We start from the raw sequence: 19240 nt of genomic DNA, 5'->3' as shown, positions 1-19240 counted from the left end.
ATTGCTTGAAACAGACCTTAGTGTTAAAGACACCCTACATTTTTCTCAATGTCCTCGGCACACTGTGACAAATAGGAGACCCAACATCAATGGAACAACAAAGGTAACATTTCTCACATTTAAAACCAACGAATTTGATAATTATATTGTGTTAAACGATAACATTTCGACTTTCAATATCTGTATTGGTGTATATATAATCGGAGCCGGAGTTCGCGAGTTCATTACCAGAATGACAAGGCAATATGCCATCATGGTATATAGCCGTGTCTGTGTATCTCATGACATGGTAGCATTGTGAATACTTATTTCGTAACCGCTGTCATGTATTCAATTATTACATTAAATCGTTTTCGTCAATTAGCTTTATGCAGCAACGAAACGTTACACATGATTGATAGCATAAAAGGAGGTTTCATTAAGGACTTCCATTATAATTAATTCTTATGATTGTAAATTATTTTCTTTTATTATAGTTAGCATGTCAACAATCATATCAGGGGCTGGCGAAATATTGGTGTTTGGTAGGTGTGGGTATGGGTGTTTGGTGGGGGCGGGGATATTTTTGAATAAAATATTCTGTTTCGAAAAAACCAAAACCAAAAAGCAAGTCCTCGGGTTTTCCATACAAGTCGCTCCCTACATATCAGCAGGGCCCTGAAGATCCGGGGTAGAATAGGTCTTCAACAACCCAAGCTTGCCGTAAAAGGCTACTATGCTTGGCGAAAGAGGCGACTAACGGGATCGGGTGGTCAGGCTCGCTGTCTTGGTTGATGCACGTCACGGATCCCAATTGCGTGGATCGATGCTTATTTTGTCAATCACTTGAAATTGTCTGGTCCAGACTCGATTACTTACAGACCGCCGACATATAGCTGGAATATTGCTGAGTGCGGCGTTAAACAACAAACAAACAAACATATCAGCATAATCACCAACACCTTTAGATGAACATCTTTGAACTTCCATCAGTGAAATTCCGCTCCTGGAACGAACGGTCGACGGCGAACCCCTTGCAAACAATGACGACACCGCCGCCACTGTCCATGATGGACTATCACAAGGAAAAGACGCAACTCTGGACACATCCATCAATATTGATGCTGAGAAACCCCGACGATTGTTCTACAGAATCAGCGAGTCACCTCCATTTTATTTGGTATCCATTTTTGCATTACAGGTATGTGTTAATTAGGATGGTTCTTTCTGAACTCCAATAAGGCATTACATATAACACCATATACTATGATTATCACAGATTATGTCAACGGGTGTATGTATGAGATCCATAACGCCCATCATGGCATACCTACAGGTGCTTGTCGTCGTCAATGTATAATGCTCATCACTGGATCTCTGACAGGAACTGTCTCTTTACCTTACCAATAGTGCATAATATCACATCATCTCTCTCTCTCCTCCCCTCCCTCCCTCCCTCTCTTACTCCTCCTCTCTGTGTGTCTCTCTACCTCCTCCTCTCTCCCTCTCTCTCAATTTATCTCTCTTTCTCCTCCCCCTTTCTCTGTCCCTCTCTTTTCTCTCTGTGTCTCTCTCTACCCCCTCTCTCTATCCCTCTCTCTCTATTTATCTATGTGTCTCCCCTCCCTGTCCCACTCTATATTTCTCTGTCTGTCTCTCTGTCTCTAACTCCCATCTCTCTCTAACTCTCCCACACACACACTCAGTGTAGTTGTGCTGCTTATTTAACAAGTTTCTCTCTCTCTGCCTCTCTCTCTCTCTCTCTCTCTCTCTCTCTCTCTCTCTATATATATATATATATATATATATATATATATATATATATACTCTGCCTTTACTATCAATCCGAACGTCTGTCTGTATTTGTGTTGTTAATATACCACTGGTGTTTAACATTCATCATAACATCTCCGTCTGTAGTTGTGATTATTGCTTTACCACTAGTGTGTAATATCAATCCCAGCACGGCATGCCCATCACGTATGATCAGACAGTACTCTGTTTCTTTGCTCACCAGCAATGTCTTATGTCCATCGCCGGGGCATTGTCCACGTCACTGCTGGTGTCAGAGCTGGTCTGTGCCAAAGATGCTGAGCTCATCAAATCTCAAGTACTGTCCTCCACAATGTTCATGTCAGGTTTGGCAACATTCCTGATGGTCACCATCGGTGTGAGGTAAGTATGGGTGAAAAATATAATTCTGTTTACCTCAAAGAGCTTTTTGGAGTTTGGTGGGGCGGGGTTCAGTTTTCTTCATCATGTGGGTCATTATAAGGTTCTATAATAGTTTGAGATCACAAACTAGATCGATACTTTTTTTACTACCAGGGGGCCTCCACGAAACACAGAAAGGTATGCATAGTCAGGGCGTTCATGACTTTAACTTTCCATGTCGCTTAACTCCCTGTTGCTGAATATTCATCATGTGTAAATATTAAATTTACCGACACGGTACAATTTTACAGAAATTGTACTAATGGGGAAGCACTGTCTGCATTTACATCACTCAATTAAATCATATCTATATTTTTGGGTATTAGGTGACAAAGATACCGTGTAATGTTTGATACAGGATATCATTCAACAAATTTGCAACCGTAGATTATTTCACAAATACACTCTTGGGCGTTGCATAAAATGGCAACTGTCTGGTTTCTGTCTCTCTGTGTCACTTTCTGTGTCTCTCCCTCTGTCCCTGTTTCTCTCTCTCTGAGTCTCTGTCTCTCTAATTTTCTCAGTGCCTCTCTCTGTCTCTCCACCCGTCTCTCTCCCCTCTCTCTCTGTCCCTCTCTCTCTGTTTCTATCTCTGTGTGCCTTTCTGTCTCTATCTCTGTGTGTCTCTCTCTCTCATCTGTCTCTCTCTGTCCCTCTCTCTGTTCCTGTCTCTCTGTTTCTCTCATTCTCTGTCTCTCTCTCTACTCTGCCCTTCTGTCTCTATCTGTGTCTGTCTCTCTTTTTCTCTCTTCCTGTGTCTCTCTCTGTTCTCTGTGTGTGTGTCTCTGTCCCTCTGTTTCTCTCGGTGCCTGTCTCTCTTTGTTTCACTCCCTCTACCTCTGTTTTTCTCTGTCTCCCTCTCTCTCTGTCTCTCCTTTTCTCGGTGTCTCTCTCTCTTTCTCTCGGTCTCTCTCATCTGTCTCTCTCTGCCTGTCTCTCTCTCTTTCCCTCCGTCACTCCTACCCTCTCTGCCTTTCTGTCTCTATCTGTGTGTGTCTCTCTGTGTCTCTCTCTCCGTCTGTCTGTGTGTCTGTTTCTCTCCCTCTGTTTCTCTGTGTTTGTCTGTCTGTTTCTCTCCCTCTGTCTCTCCTACCCTCTCTGCCTTTCTGTATATCTGTGTGTGTTTCTCTCTGTCTCTCTCTCCGTCTGTCTCCCTGTGTATCTATCTCTATGTGTCTCTGTCTCTCTCCCTGTCTGTCTCTCTCTGTGACTCCCTCTCTCCCTTTTTCTCAGTGCCTCTCCACCTGTCTCTCTCTCCCTGCCTATCGCTCTATTTCTCTCTCTCTGCCTTTCTGTCTCTGTGTGTCTCTCTCATCTGTCTCTCTTTGCCTGTCTCTCTCTCTGTTTCTCTCCATATATATATATATATATATATATATATATATATATATACACACAGATTTGGATACACTTTCCTTTTATCATTTTGCAACTCTGAGTTTCACGCACCCATGTTATTGCGTACGATCATCAGGCATAATGAAACATGGTTTTTAGTTTGACCCTTTCTTTTTTGCTCGGCTTGGGGATTTACCATGGCGACAGGTGGAAATGAGCTCGCTGCTTTTGTTTAGCTTGTTGGAAGTTAGAATGAGAATCTTCAGCTTCTCTTCCATGCATAGATCGCAAATCCCTGAGTCTCTTTTGTTGGTGTTTGAATTCTTGATTATGTCCCATTTGATTTTGTAATTGGTTTTGTTTCGTTTTAACTTCCAGATGTGCTTGGAGAGTTCTGTCTCTTTTTCATATTTCTCAATTCTGAATGATTTTGTGTGGTTGTTACACCTTGTCTTGAAGGGACCGCTTGCTAACCCAATGTAGGTTACATCATTGGTATCTGTTGTAACCGTGGCCTTATAGACTACGTCACGAGTGAGGCATTTACCGTTCATTGGGCAATTGACTTTTTGTCTGCAGTTACAGTCCTTTGATTTGGTTGATTGGCTGGCTGACTTCATCACTTTGCTGTTATGTGCCTTGATTATTTGTTGGATGTTTTTCATGCAACTGTAGCTGACTTTAACTGATGATCTGTTGAATATTCTATTGAGTTTGCTGTCCTTTGGAAAATGTTTCTGAAAGTTTCAGAAAGTGCTTGCCTACATTCGTCTTCACATTCTTGCTGAAGGGGGGGTTGTACCAAATGATTTTCCGTTTTCTTTGCTTTTTCTGTTTTTGGGTTTGATCTTTATTTGGGTTTAGTTCGCACTTTGTGTTGTATCCTGCAGATTCAAGGGCTTTTTCGTAGTAGGGTATTGACAGATTGAAAACTTCTTGATTTGAAGACAGGTTTGATACTCTTTTTACTATAGCCTCTGGTATGTTTTTGATAATTGTTGGTGGGTGGTTTGACCTTGAGTGGACATATACTGTTTCATCGTTTGGCTTTCTGTAAGGTTTGTGTAGTCCGTTTTTTAGGTCCAGATTTGCATCTAAGACATTTACATTTGACAGGTTGGTTTGTACGGTGATTATCAAACCACATGATTGGAAGATTTTGGTCAGATCTTTCCTTGTTTTGTCGGCTTTGCTTCCTGAGCATGATCTTAATGTTGCTAGCCCGTCATCTCGGTATAATCCGACACTGTCTAGTTTGATCTTCTTGTCAATTTCATTAAGGATGTATAATCCAACCAACTCGCATACTTCTGCTCCGTCAAATATATATATACTCCGCCTTTCTCTTTCTCTATCTGTGTGTGTCTCTCTTTTTCTCTCTTCCTCTGTCTCTCTCTGTTCTCTCTCTCTCTGTCTGTTTCTCTCGGTGCCTGTCTCTCTTTGTTTCACTCCCTCTGTCTCTGTTTCCCTCTGTGTCTCTCTGTCTCCCTCTGTCTCTCCCTCTGTCTCTCCTACCCTCTGCCTTTCTGTGTATCTGTGTGTCTCTCTGTGTGTCTGTCTCTCTGTTTCTCTGTGAAACTATCTTTCTCTGTGTCTCTCCATCTGTCTCTCTCTCTCCCTCTCTGCCTGTCTCTCTGTTTCTCTCCCTCTGTATCTCTGTTTCTCTGTGTGTGTGTCTGTCTCTCTCTTTCTCTCTCTGTGTGTATCTGTCTCTCTCTGTCTCTCCGTCTGTCTCTTTCTCCTCTCTCTCTGTCCGTCTCTCTCTGTGTGTTACTCTCCCTCTTTCTCTCACTCTCTCTATACTCTACCTTTCTCTGTCTCTATTTCTGTGTGTGTCTCGCTCTGTCTCTGTCTCTCTCTCTGTTTTTCAACTGCAATTCTGTGAAAAGCGACTTTTCACCCATATGTGCACATGTTCACTTGACTTGTACCGATGTTTTCTAGGCTACCGATATACCAAGGTCCAACAAACATTTACATCATCCCTTTGCTGGCACTGACGGAGATGCAGGAATGGAGGTGTCCATCACAGGAAGACCTGGGTACTCACAACCATAATTAAAACAACATCTTAGAGCTGCTCCGAATGACCGAATATTTGATATTTTGGGAGGGCCTTTGATAAAGTAACATGATAATTTGATCCAGAAAAGTTGCCAAGAAATAAACAACATAATATTTTACGAATAAAATTAATCGTTCACTGAAAGACCCCCCAAAATGAATGTTGTTGGTACCTCTCCCTTTATCACCTAAAGCAGTGGCATAATCCTCACGTTCACCGGCTGTCACTCATATACGAACGGACTCAAAATACAATTGCAATGAACTACTTAAACAATGTACTACATTGACTAGGTGACTTTGTTATGGCACATATTTAAAATGTAGTCAGGCTTAGAACTTTTTGACCAGGCCACGAAGCAAGTTTTTCCACCCGCCCGCCAACAATAAATGTCCGCTACAATAAGGCAATTTAATATCAAAGGCAAAATAAAGCTCCTGGTTGAATATAATCCTGCTTGTGAATTTACACACACATGTATATCAATGTACATTTACTGAACTTGGATAGGGTTGTGCTTTCAGCTGAATACTACAATAGTACTTCCTCCATGAATGTGACGGCGAACATGCGTGGGCGCTATCCCGTTCCTCTGGAAATTATCCACGGCAAACTAGGGACTGTAAGTTTTCAGCACTTATCTACATTTAACAGTTATTCGGTTTGCACTGTCCTGTGAACTCGATGCACCGGTCATGTTATAGAAGTGTTATTTATTTGTATGATGAGACAAACCATTTCAACGAAGTTTCAACCGAACAAAAGCTTTTGTTCAAAAGGTCATTTTCTGCATGTAATCACAAAGTCAAACTAGGTCAGGCTTGTCAGAACTCTATTCTGATAATTTCATTCCACATGTTTAAATATATTTTGGGACGTACACAAATGGAGCGTTTTTAGGTGCCCCTTGCTGGGGTGGTTGTTTTCAGAATATTTCATTTACCTACTAATGTGTCTGTGGATTTCGTTTAACGCATTTTCGAACAGTATTTCAGTTAAATCACGACGTGATGCGGGATGAGAGCCCGGAGGTCTCAGATGTTTCCCGTTTGGGTGAAACCCACGATGAAACCTAGAAACATAATCACGTTGACCCTTGATCGTAGGTTTCTGGCACGTCTAAAGGATGTGTCGACACCAATGGGAGTAGTTTGAGATGATAACTCACTACCCGGTCTGGTTACTGTGATCGTCAGATATAAATACGTACATAGATATTATTATACGAGCGTGTTTCATACAGATTTTACGAAACGAGTGTCAGAAATACTGTATTTCCCGAGCAAGAGCGAGGGTAATATATGAATCCTTACACGAGTTTCGTAAAATCAGTATGACATACATGTGAGTATATTAATTTCTTTATTACCCCTTATTTCTTAATCCCTTTGAACTCCCGTTTAGAAACATGCCCTGATCACCACCGCTGTCCTAGAAAACCGCAAATTCGTCAAATGACGCCAACAATTTTCAGCTATGACGTCATTTCTAGGGTGACGTGAATCCGACCTTACGTCACAATAAGATTCACTCAGAGTAGTTGTTTTGCATTGGAACGCGTGTATCATTCGAACAAGACGTTCTGACGCCCGAGAGGAACACTCTCTTTCTATACCATAGTGTCGTTTACTGTTCGAATAGTAACTCTTTTGAGGCATCAGGGTGTGTCATAGGCGCGCGAATAGAAACTATTTAAACTGAACCAACAAATTTTAGGGATCATGAATGTTTTGGGGACATTTGTATGAATGTGTGCCCTCAGTCTTCACCACAAAAATGTATCCCCTAAAATATTCATGATCCCTAATTCTTTTTGTTCAGTATTTTTATCATGTTTGTTTTCATCGGAAACTCGCGAGGGTTATAACCTCATTTTTGTCTAATGTCATTCTTGAAATAAGGAAAGTTTACGACGTTATTTTGACCAGTAAAATAACTTCAGAAACCGCGGAGGAACACAGTGATTGATTGAACTGCCTTATTTATCATATAGTGCCAAACGGTTTGCAGCCATGTCTGCCTACATAATGACCCACACATAATGAATACAGTGATTGCGTGAACTGCCTTATTTATCATATAGTGCCAAACGGTTTGCAGCCATGTCTGCCGACATAATGACCCACACAACGGAAACCCTAATCTAAACGTATCGGGAATGTTTGTCAATAGTATATTGAAAAAGCAGACGATATCCATCGATGTATGGATATAAAAAGTAGTTCCTGTTTGATTACCTCATTTGCATATTTATCTGATCGTGATGCCTAGTTTATCGGGTTGATTTCTCGTATCCACAACACTATCCGTTATCTGATAAACGTGTTTCACGTTTGTCTTTAAATACAGATAATGGGCAGTCTAATGGTGGTGGGTTTTATCCACATGATGATTGGTGCTACTGGCTTAGTGGGAGTATTACTCCGCTTCATTGGACCAGTCACAATCGTCCCGTCACTGACGTTGATTGGCCTTTACATCTACAAAACAGTCGTTACCTTCTCAGAGACGCAGTGGGGAGTGTCCTTATTGTAAGTATGACAATAACATCTCATAAATATTTCCTTTATACACGAAATGTTTGTAAAATACGTATCATATTTAAATATTGTCAGTGCTTAATACATTGTAGACTACAAGTGTAACATGTTTTAATGGTATGATGTTTTTCCTAGCATCTTATTTGTTGGAAGCCAGGGACGTTGGAGAAATCTTGTTATTAATTCGATCACTCGTCGTTCCAAAGACCAACGTTCGATTCCCCATGAACTTTTTCAAATATCGGCGTATTTATTTACTCATAACTTTGACGGAAACTCGTTTGTGAATATAATACAGAATACTGTTAAAAGCGCCGTTAGACCCAACCCACGCACTCACTCATTGTGTTATATCTTTAACAGTACAGCAGGCTTGGCCCTTGTCTTATCGATCTACCTAAGCAATGTAAAAACTCCCCTGATCGCATGGCAAAGAAAACGGGGATTTTACATCAAATGGTTCCCGCTTCATCAAGTATTTGCTGTAAGTATTAATGTCAAGTATGTGACGTGAGATGCGATGTCTTGTACTGTCCTGTGCTTTTCAAAGTTATCATAAATGACTTTAATTAGTTGTACGCCGCTTTGTTAGAATTTCAGTTAGTATTTCAGTTATACCATCGCGAATCCGTGAAGATCCTTGTTAGAGCATGTCGTCAGAAAACCGTGCTTGTCGTAATAGGCGACTAACGGGATTTGGTGGTCAGACTCTCTGACTTGGTTAATGTATGTCATCGTATTCCCAATTGCGTGGATCGATGCTCGTGATGTCATTCACTGGATTGTCTGGTCAAGACACGATTATTTACAGATCGACGTATATAGCTGGAATAATTCTGAGTGCGGCGTTAAACAACAAACTACAACAAACACATATACTTCCATGTATGGGCTTAATGTGGGAGAAAAGCCCAAACTGATGCAAGTCTACGAAGATTTCAAAGAGCGTCATACGATTCTTCTTCAAAAGTTGTCTAATCAAGGTTACATCAGTCAAGACCTCAGCAAACTTTTCAAAACTTTTATGATAGACATGTTGAGGACATTTCACATTTTGGCGCATCAGTGACAAAATTATGTCCGATGCACTTCGTCATGTTCCTGTGTGTTTTCAGGTGAAAAATTGTCTTGCCTTTGCATGTGTTTGTGACGGTTGCTCTCGCCTTACGCCAACACCTGGTATCATGACTATTCTATAGTGATTTAAGCACATGCTGATGATATAGTGGGAATTGTTCAATCGACTCTGCTTTTAGCATTGATTTCTTATCATTTTATCACGTTATGTCGTTTTTGTATACAACTTTGTTAGAACCATGAGGACGGATGTGGACAAACCATGGCTCATAATTAGAGCGAATTTCGGATTTAAGCCTAAACGATCAAGCACGATCATAAATTCCGGCACTCTTAAGAGCCTCAGCTCTGCATAGCGGTTTCGAACCGTGAAGATCCGGGTAGAGATAAGGTCTTCAGTAACCCATGCTTGTCGTAAGAGGGGACCAACGGGATCGGATGGTCAGGCTTGCTGACTTGGTTGATGCATGTCATCTTATCCCAATTGCGTGGATCGATGTTCATTATATCAATCACTTGATTGTTTGGTACAGATTCGATTATTTACAGACCGCCGTCATATAGCATGAATGTTGCTGAGTCCGGCGTTAAACGACAAACAAACAAACAAACAAACAAACAGCACAGCGGTTTCTGCGCGATTGTGGTAGCATCGTGGTAATGTTTTCCATAAATAAAAATGCTTTCATCTAGTAAAAAGGGGAAAGGTTCCACTCCGGGGATCATTAACAGAAAGGACTACACGAGTTCTCGTTTCACCAAACCAATGAACACACCAAACGAAATTATTTTTGAATTTCTGAAGCCTCACCAGTGCCGTCGGTAACACTCCAAGACACACGCGGCAATAGTTCATTGCATTTCGGACATTTAACAAGCCATGTTCACTCACCAGGTACACTTGGAATATGCTATTACGAGGCTCTATTTCTCATTTCAATAATTTTGCAATAGTTGCAAAGGTAGATTTGAAACAAATGTACACAAGTAAGTATTACGTGGTAATGGTGCGTTAATAATTGGCTCAGTGGACACAATTTATGGATAACAACTTGTCTTGAAGATGGTATAAGGAACTTTACCGATACGTCGCTTTTACAGTAATGAAAGAAGTTGATATCCATAAATTGTGTCCACTTCGTCATCCGCCAACTTCTAAATAATGCCTATCAAACAATTTAATAATTGGCTCATTAGGATGCCAGACATATTCATAATACGATGTCCTCATTGTAACTTTGCAAACATTCATGAGTGTAGAGTTCAGGGAATGTATGAACTCCATTCTGTTGCCTTCATTTTACAGAGGTCTATATATCTTTTCCACTTTGGCCAGGTCGTCTGAGCGCGATTCGCTGTGCAGAGTTGCGTCCCTGGGGCACGCCAGAAACCTATGATTGTGGGTCCGAATCCCGGTTCGCCCCGATTGTGTTTCTAGGTTTGTCAGCACCATAAATGTGCTCGTGGGTTTTACCGAAGTGGTAAACGTCTGAGACCTGCATCACTTCGGGCTTTCCTCCCACATTTAGCTGACACGCCGTGATAAAACTGGAATACTGTTAAAAGCGGCGTTAAACCCAACTCATTTACTCACTCCCTTTTTTTATAAATTGATATTTGCTTATTACATATGATATATACTGAATCAAATTAAAAACTTCACATTTTTAAAAGTAATCCCATATATGATATACAACGGACAAATGTATCAGAGAAGGTAGTTTTTAATCATTAATGTCCAAAGAAGGATTTTAATTAACGGTGGTAACCATAATTTGTTCCAAGCACCTACGGTATTCGGTAATAACATCATAAGTCCCAAGCACGAGAATCTGATGGCACACAAGTTCAGTAGCGTGTATGGCCACCATGTGCGTTGACAACTGCCACACAACGCCCCCGCATGGACCTTGTGATGCTTGTGAACACATGATTGGGAAGACGACGCCATTGTTGCTGCAAAATTGTGCCAAGATCTTGCAAATTCTGTGGTTGGTTCTGGAGAGTGCGCAGACTTCTGCAAAGAGCATCCCAGACGTGTTCGATGGGATTGAGGTCGGGAGACCTTGACGGCCAGTCCATGACGTTGATTCACGCATTCTGAAGGAAATTCCTTGTGTAATATTGTGCAATGAGACCAGCTGCAGTGTGATGAATTCGTTTGTATGAGAATCCAAAGATTTCAATAAGCATGTTCCCTGATGGTGTTCATGTCGTCAGTCACTGGTTCAACTAGACAGACTGGGTTATTATAGGCCTTAGTTTGCTGCCTGTCATTTATTCATTCGTTCTCATTGTCAGATTCTCTTGGCGATCTTGCTAGGCTGGGCCTTGTCAGTCATACTGACAGAATATGGCGTCCTCTCTGACGATCCTCTCAGCAAAGACTACTATGCCCGCACGGACTCGCGCAACTACGTCATACGTCAGAGTCCGTGGTTCTTCTTCCCATATCCTGGTAAATATACTGATTGACAGAAATAACGGAAAGATTATAAGGGAAGCATTATTTGTCAATATTACATGTGTTAGCCAATAGTTGTAGATGGGTATGATTGATTGATTGATTTAGTATGGTTTTACGCCGCTTTTAGCAATGTTCCAGCAATATTACGGCGGGGGACACCATAAATGTAATTCTACCATGATATTGATGAATGCTTGATTCTGATTGGTTTAAAAGAGGTTTCCTTTTTGTTACGGAAACCCCTTTCAAATATATTAAGACCTTTCACTAAAAGACGTGCGTATGAATACATAGATAGCCTACATATCGATTCATAGAAAATGGCTGCCGATCGATCACCCCATATCAACTGTAAAACGTATCTATATTTCCACTAATACACTCTGGGTTTCTAATACCAGCCAGGTCTCTAATACACGCCGAGGCAAGGGCTCCCGCGAAATTAACAGACGACATAGCGTCAAATAGAGGAAATACGGTAGTTTTAACGAAGGCATATCTTTTGCATACAGATGAAATGTTTATGAAACTGTTAGGGAAATGTTCTATGTTGACCAGAATCGGAACAATTTAAGCTATATCCACATTGAAACAACCGACAATGAAAGTAAACTATAACATTATAAAAATTGTTTGAAAAAACTTTATTAATCACAACCTGATGTTTGCAAACCTTTTTGTGATGTGTCCATTCGAAAATCCACGAAAACAATGTCCCTATATTATTGTCAAACAAGTCAAGTCAAACTTCATACACGACCCACTATGTCTGGGCCACGAATGTCTCATTCCATTCACACTCTGGCTTTGGAATCCATGAAATCTTGAAATTGACAGGTCACACCATGCAGATTCTGAGATGGCCCTACCTCGTGTAAAAACGGTCCGGCTTGTCTGCAGGCTAAAAAACGGCTGTTCAGTCATACTCAGTTCCATTGGTAATCATGTTGTACTAGCAGGCTCGATCATTCCCAGTTAATCTACAGGTTAATGTTGAACCACATCATAGATCAGGGTTGTCATCTTGCTTACGGAGCAACGGAGAATGTAAACACAAGATTGTCAGCCATTGACAGCTGCGTCGTATGAGTAACCCTGATGTAGGTCAAGTTCTGCCACATCCAAGTTCGGGGTGGAGGGGCATTTATTTTGATGTTATTATTGTTTACTGGGGGTAATTGCTAACTACCTAACAACACTGACACATGTTAAATGTGTTATAGGATGTTAATTCAAAAAGTTTTTTGTAGAAATATATTCGTTAAGCATTTTAAAACCTTTTTTTCTACAACCTGTAACCCCTACAATAGAAATGATGGCATGTTCGATTTCAAAGAAATGACCTCTCTCGCAACTTCCAAGAATTGGCAGTCAGTCCACAGTGTACAACAGTGTACAACAAGTTGGAGACAATTAAAACATCTGTCTTTGGACTAAGTTTGGAGTGTTATTTGTCAACTTCTTTTGAAACAGTGTTTTGAACACTTATTTTGAACTACTCACGACTATGGTGTTTTTAATCTTGAACTTTAGCAATAATTGTTACATATATACTACCTGTGACAACTTTTCGGAATACTCTAAGATTGCGGACCTGTTTGCCTGTGTTGTTACGCGTTGCAAGAGAGCGCCGTTTTCAAAGCGTTGTTGCCGTCATGGTACAATGGAGATAAACCTACTGTGTTTTGAAATTTGATGTGGTCCCACCGTAGAATAGATACCTCTTTATTATAATTTCTAACCTCGCGCTAAAGCGCTCGGTTCAAAATTAAGAAAAAGAGGTATCTATTCTAGAGTGGGACTACATAAAATTTCAATACACAGTAGGTTTATCTCCCAAATACGTATGAATGAATGAATGAATAAATGAATGAATGAATGAATAATTGAATGAATGAATGAATGAATGTAATTTGCAGTTTAGAGAACGAACCACACAATTATTATTATTATTTGGTTAATATAGACATTTGTATTGAATACCACAGTAAATACGCCCGCCATATCGTGAAGGATAAAAAGTGAAACTACTGTTAGCATAACGCCATCAATGTTTTTTTGAATGCCCAACAAGCAGAGTTGCCATTCTAACTATTGAGTTAGAGTATATTCCAAAGTGACGCATGACCCAAAGAGACGCATGAGCAGAGGGTCTAAAACATACCATAAACACATGCACAGGACATAGTCAGAATCACTGAGTTTTATTTATCAAATATGTATTATATCGACCACATGTCCCTGTGGTTTTGAAAAAAATACCCTTCAACCAAATAACAAAAACCGTGTTCGACTGTCGACAATTACCAGTGTGTGAGATCATTGTATGCTTGAGTTGATTCATTACCCTGAACTACTGAATGTTTCAGGCCAGTTTGGGACGCCAGGTTTCAGTGTATCTGCATTCGTTACCTTTCTACTGGCAACATGCTTCTCTATACTCGACTCCATTGGGGACTACAGCGCATGCGCCCGAATGTGTTTCGTGCCTCCTCCGCCCAAACACGCAGTTAATCGCGGTGTGGCGGTAGAGGGCGCTATGAGCTTTTTGGCGGGTGCTGTCGGGGTAGGACATGCCACCTCCTCCTACGGGAACAATATCGGCGCCATAGGAATCACTCGGGTAGGTTATACGTTCACGGATAGAAGATTATAAGACCCGTGAAGATCCGGGGTAGAATAGGTCTCCAGAAACCCATGCTGGCCGTAAAAGGCGACTATGTTTGTCGGAAGACGCGACTAAAGGGATCGGGTGGTCAGGCTCACTGACTTGGTTGATGCATGTCATCGATCCCAATTGCGTGGATCGACGCTCATGATGTCAATCACTGGATTGTCTGTCCCAGACTCGATTATTTACAGATCACCGTCTTATAGCTGGAATATTGCTGAGTGCAGCGTTAAACAACAAACAAACAAACTAAATTAGAGTAGTGATAGTCAATCATTTACATCACTGCGACCAATGTCATTTTTGAATATGTATTCCCCAAAAATCACAAACATGATTATTGTACCTGGAAATCAAACTTGCTGCTAAAATTACCAGGATTTCTTAATGGAACAGACTTATAGTCTGTAGAAACATATTTACCTACATTATTAAAAATATATACTATTGATGAAGAGATTTGCACCATAAAATCTCGGGGTTTAAAGGAGTGAGTGAGTGAGTTTTAACAGTATTCCAGTTATATCACGGCGTGTCAGCTTAATGTGGGGGAAAGCCCGAAGTGATGCAGATCTCAGACGTTTACCACTTTGGTGAAACCCAGGAGCACGGGTAAAGTGCTGACAAACCTAGAAACATAATCGGGGCGAACCGAGATTCGAACCCACAATCATAGGTTTCTGGCGTGCCCAATAGACGCAACTCTGCACAGCCAAAAGAGGCGCCTTAGACGACTGTGCCACCAGTGCCCCCGGGGTTTAAAGGAGGTGAAATGAATATAGTATATTGTTTAGCGTGTCACTCGAACTGTAACATGGTGCCGGGTAAATAATCAACGCAGTCGAAGAGACGCTGGGATTTCAAAACATGCCAACGGAGGTTCGAGCCTAACCATCCGGGAAACGTTTGCTGTTGCTTATAGTGTTCATCCTAATATAGCCAGCCCATGGTATTTATAGAGTTACACACCCATGGGGTGGCTATTCAGTCAAACACCGTTGTGTCGAACTGTGATGTATCGAACTTACGGCATGGTCCCTGCGCATTCATTCTTTATTCGCCATTTTCGGTTGTGTCGAGCCTCGGACAACTCGAATTATTTACATTAAGGTCCCTTCGACTTCGACACAACGGTGTTTAACTGCACATACCAATTAACCCCGACAAACAATAGAGTCAGCTGTCATTTTAGCTTTAAGAACGAAACGCATTTACTGAACGCGGACAACAAATTCACTCGCACATTGCACAACGTCACAACGTCTCCGTTCAATGATCGGGTACACAGAAGGAGAATAGAATAGGTCTTCAGCAACCCATGCTTGCCGTAAAAGGCGACTATGCTTGTCGTAAGAGGCGACTAACGGGATAGGGTGGTCATGCTCGCTGACTTGGTTGATGCATGTCATCGTATCACAACTGCGTGGATCGATGCTCGTGATATCAAGCACTGGATTGTCTGGTCCAGTCACGATTATTTACAGAATATTCATATAGCTGGAATATTGCTGGTTGCGGCGTTAAACAACAAACAAACAAAAGAAGAAGGAAAATGTTGGAGATGTACGAACTATTTTCTAATTATAATAGTTGACTGAAAACATCTTTTCGAGTTAAAATTCTGAATAGCATTTATTCTGCAAGAACTGGAAAATACAATAACATTGGTATGCGTCTACCACAGGTGGCAAGTCGGCGTGTGTTCGCAGCAACTGGGGTGCTGTTTATGCTGATGGGAATCTTGGGTAAGATCGGGGCATTCTTCGTCACCATCCCCTACTCCGTCATTGGAGGGGCAATGATCATTGGAGTTGGCATCTTTGTGGGCATCGTTCTGTCCAACCTGCAGTACGTCGACCTGAACTCGCCCAGGAACCTCGCCATCATCGGGATCTCGCTGCTGCTAGGGCTCATGCTTCCTCACTGGATCGAGACCACCCCGGATGGAATTCAAACAGGTGAGAGCGAGTTAAACCGTTGGAGGTGAGGTGAGGTGAGGTGAAATTGGGTTTAACGTCGCGTCCAAGATTATTGCACTTATATAGCGACGTGCATGCACGTGTGTGTGTGTGTGTGTGTGTGTGGCTGCATGTTCTAGACCGGACTGATGCCGATTTATAGTGCTAGCCCACTGATATACCATCCCACTCAGACACAGTATACTGACTCCGAGCCGACCAGTCCTTGCTTTGACCCCTTAATGCTGAGCGCCAGACAGGGTAACAACAAGAACCATATTTTAACGTCTTTTGGTATAACGCGGCCGGGGATCGAACCCCGGACCTTCCGCTCTCCGGGCGGACGCTCTACCACTAGACCACGGAGGCGGTTTAAACCGTTGGATGTGATGTTGATGTTTGTTGCTTAACGCTGCACTCAGCAATATTACAGCTATATGACGGCGGTCTGTGAATAATCGAATCTGTACCAGACAATTCAGTGATTGATATAATGAGCATCGTTCCACTCAATTGGGATAAGATGACATGCATGAACCTACTCAGCGAGCCTGACCACCCGATCCGTTAGTCGCCTCTTACGACAAGCAGAGTCGCCTTTTAGGGCAAGCATGGGTTGCTGAAGACCTATTCTACCCCGGATCTTCACGGGTCGTTAAACCGTTGGATCAGTATTCCAAGAAGTACAATACGATGGTGTGGCAGTTTAATGTTGAAGGAAATACAAACGATGCTCAGTTATATTCCAGCTGTATGACGACAGCCTATTCAATAGTATCTTAACAAGTGAGTGAGTGAGTATGGTTTTACGCCGCTCTTAGCAATATTCCAGCAATATCACTGCGGAGGACACTAGAAATGGGCTTCACACATTGTACCCATGTGGTGAATCGAACCCGGGTCTTCGGCGTGACGAGCGAAAGCTTTAACTACTAGGCTACCCGACAGCCCCGTGTCTTAACAAGACAAACCAATGTTTGATATTGTGATCAACGTCCGACTGTTGCATTGAATTACCCAGACCCATTTAAGTCGCCACTTACGACATGCGTATTTTGTAACGGTGACTGATTATTGTTACCTTTTTTTTAAATGTCAATAAGCAGTGAAATATATGATAGCTATAGCATAAATACATACAGTAAACTACGTTTATAACGAACACGCTTATAACAAACGGACAGATATAACGAACTTATTCTTGGTCCCGGCAATTTGCTGTATATTTGCTGTATATATGCATATAACGAACTGCGGTTATAACGAACTAGAAATAGTGGTCCCTTTGAGTTCGTTGTAACCGTAGTTTACTGTATTCGTTTTTGTTTCGTAACAACTGGCATTGCGTATTGAGAACTGATGCCTTCGTATCTTTTTGTCATAACTAGGAAGTGAAGATGCTGACCGTATCATAAAAGTCATACTGTCTAACCCCAGCTGTGCCGGTGGAGTACTCGCATGCTTCTTGGACAACACTGTACCGGGTGAGCCTAACGCTAGTACAATCGTAACAGTGTGGCCACAGAGCATGAGACTGTCCTTAAAGAGGCCTGTCACGTCCATCACACTGAACTTAGCATCTCGAATACAGACGTAAACGTGCAGTTCCGAATGAACAATAGCAAAGGCCGCGGGTTGCTGTGTAGGGTTTCCACCTTGTCCTTCCAGTCGCGTCTTTCACTCAGCGGCATTAGCAGTTCTTTCAGCTGTATCCCAAAAGCTTGGATCGATGCTCGTGATATCAATCACTGGATTATCTGGTCCAGACTCGACTGTGTACAGACTACCGCCATATAGCTGGAATATTGCTGAGTGTGGTGTTAAGCAAGAAACAAATAAGAATTGGGTCATATCCACGAGCACGGGTGAGAATCTTCATGAGTGAGTGAGTGAATATGGTTTTACGCCGCTTTTAGCAATATTCCAGCAATATCACGGCGGCGGACACCAAAAATGGGCTTCACACTTTGTACCCATGTCGGGAATCGAACCCGGGTCTTCGGCGTGACGAGCGAACGCTTTAACCACTAGGCTACCCGACCGCCCCCGAATCTTCATGAAGTTGGATTGATGTAGCAAGCCTTACTCTTATTGACAGAGAGTTTGGTAACTGTAAACTCGCTTGCATTGGTTCATGGTGAATTTGGTTTTTTTACCTACAGGTACACTAAAGGAGCGAGGTTTTAATATCTGGCAACAGGAATATGCTGAAGGTGACACATCAGCTGCGTCTGAGGCGTTTGAAGAAGGCGCGGAAGTGTACCAGCTGCCGTGTGTGCCCGAGTGGTTGATGAAGTCCAAGATTTCAAAATACATCCCATTCATCCCCAGCTACTACAAGGAGGCACCCCACACCGAGTGAAACGATGGCGACAATGGACATTGTTTGTGGAAGTTTTGTTTTTGTTTGTTTGTTGTTTAACGCCGCACTCAGCAATATTCCAGCTATAAGACGGCGGTCTGTAAATAATCGAATCTGGACTAGACAATCCATTGCTTGACATCATGAGCATCGATCCACGCAATTGGGATCGATGACATGCAGCAACAAAGTCAGCGAGCCTGACCATCCGATCCCGTTAGTTGCCTCATGCGACAAGCATAGGGTAGAGTGTAAGTAATTGTATGGACAGAACCACATGGAAGGGTTGTGACCAGAATTATATCATCGTGCTGGTTCAGTGTATGGCAGATACATAAAGGGATGTAACCCTGGGAGGAGTGATATTAACGGGACGGTGTGGTCAGGATGGTAGAAATTGATTTGGAAAACAGTGATTATTTTACGTTGTCCGCGACAGAACAAGAAACTTGGAAAGGTATGCCCAAACATATTTAAACAAGCACGCAGAACGGACTGTATTTACATAATGTTTATTGCTCTTGAAAAAATAAGATAAATGCTTCTTTTCTGAAGCCGTTTTTCCAAAA

At 41.9% G+C, this 19240-nt stretch overlaps 1 protein-coding gene across 1 annotated transcript; it reads left to right on the top strand.

Moving 5' to 3' along the window:
* Window positions 1-19240, top strand: LOC124150954 (solute carrier family 23 member 2-like). Its single transcript, XM_046523167.2, has 12 exons — window positions 1-103; window positions 973-1180; window positions 1997-2154; window positions 5476-5573; window positions 6121-6218; window positions 7946-8127; window positions 8500-8620; window positions 11515-11671; window positions 14050-14303; window positions 16036-16309; window positions 17698-17793; window positions 18472-19240. Exons 1-12 carry the CDS (start codon window positions 90-92, stop codon window positions 18669-18671), a joined length of 1860 nt encoding a protein of 619 aa, XP_046379123.2. The 5' UTR covers window positions 1-89; the 3' UTR covers window positions 18672-19240.

Source organism: Haliotis rufescens, unplaced genomic scaffold (assembly GCF_023055435.1).
Source record: "Haliotis rufescens isolate VD_foot unplaced genomic scaffold, xgHalRufe1.0.p SCAF_12, whole genome shotgun sequence".
Lineage (NCBI taxonomy): Eukaryota > Metazoa > Mollusca > Gastropoda > Lepetellida > Haliotidae > Haliotis > Haliotis rufescens.
The sequence above is the reverse complement of the archived record's forward strand: the minus strand, read 5'-3'. Positions and strand labels throughout refer to the sequence as shown.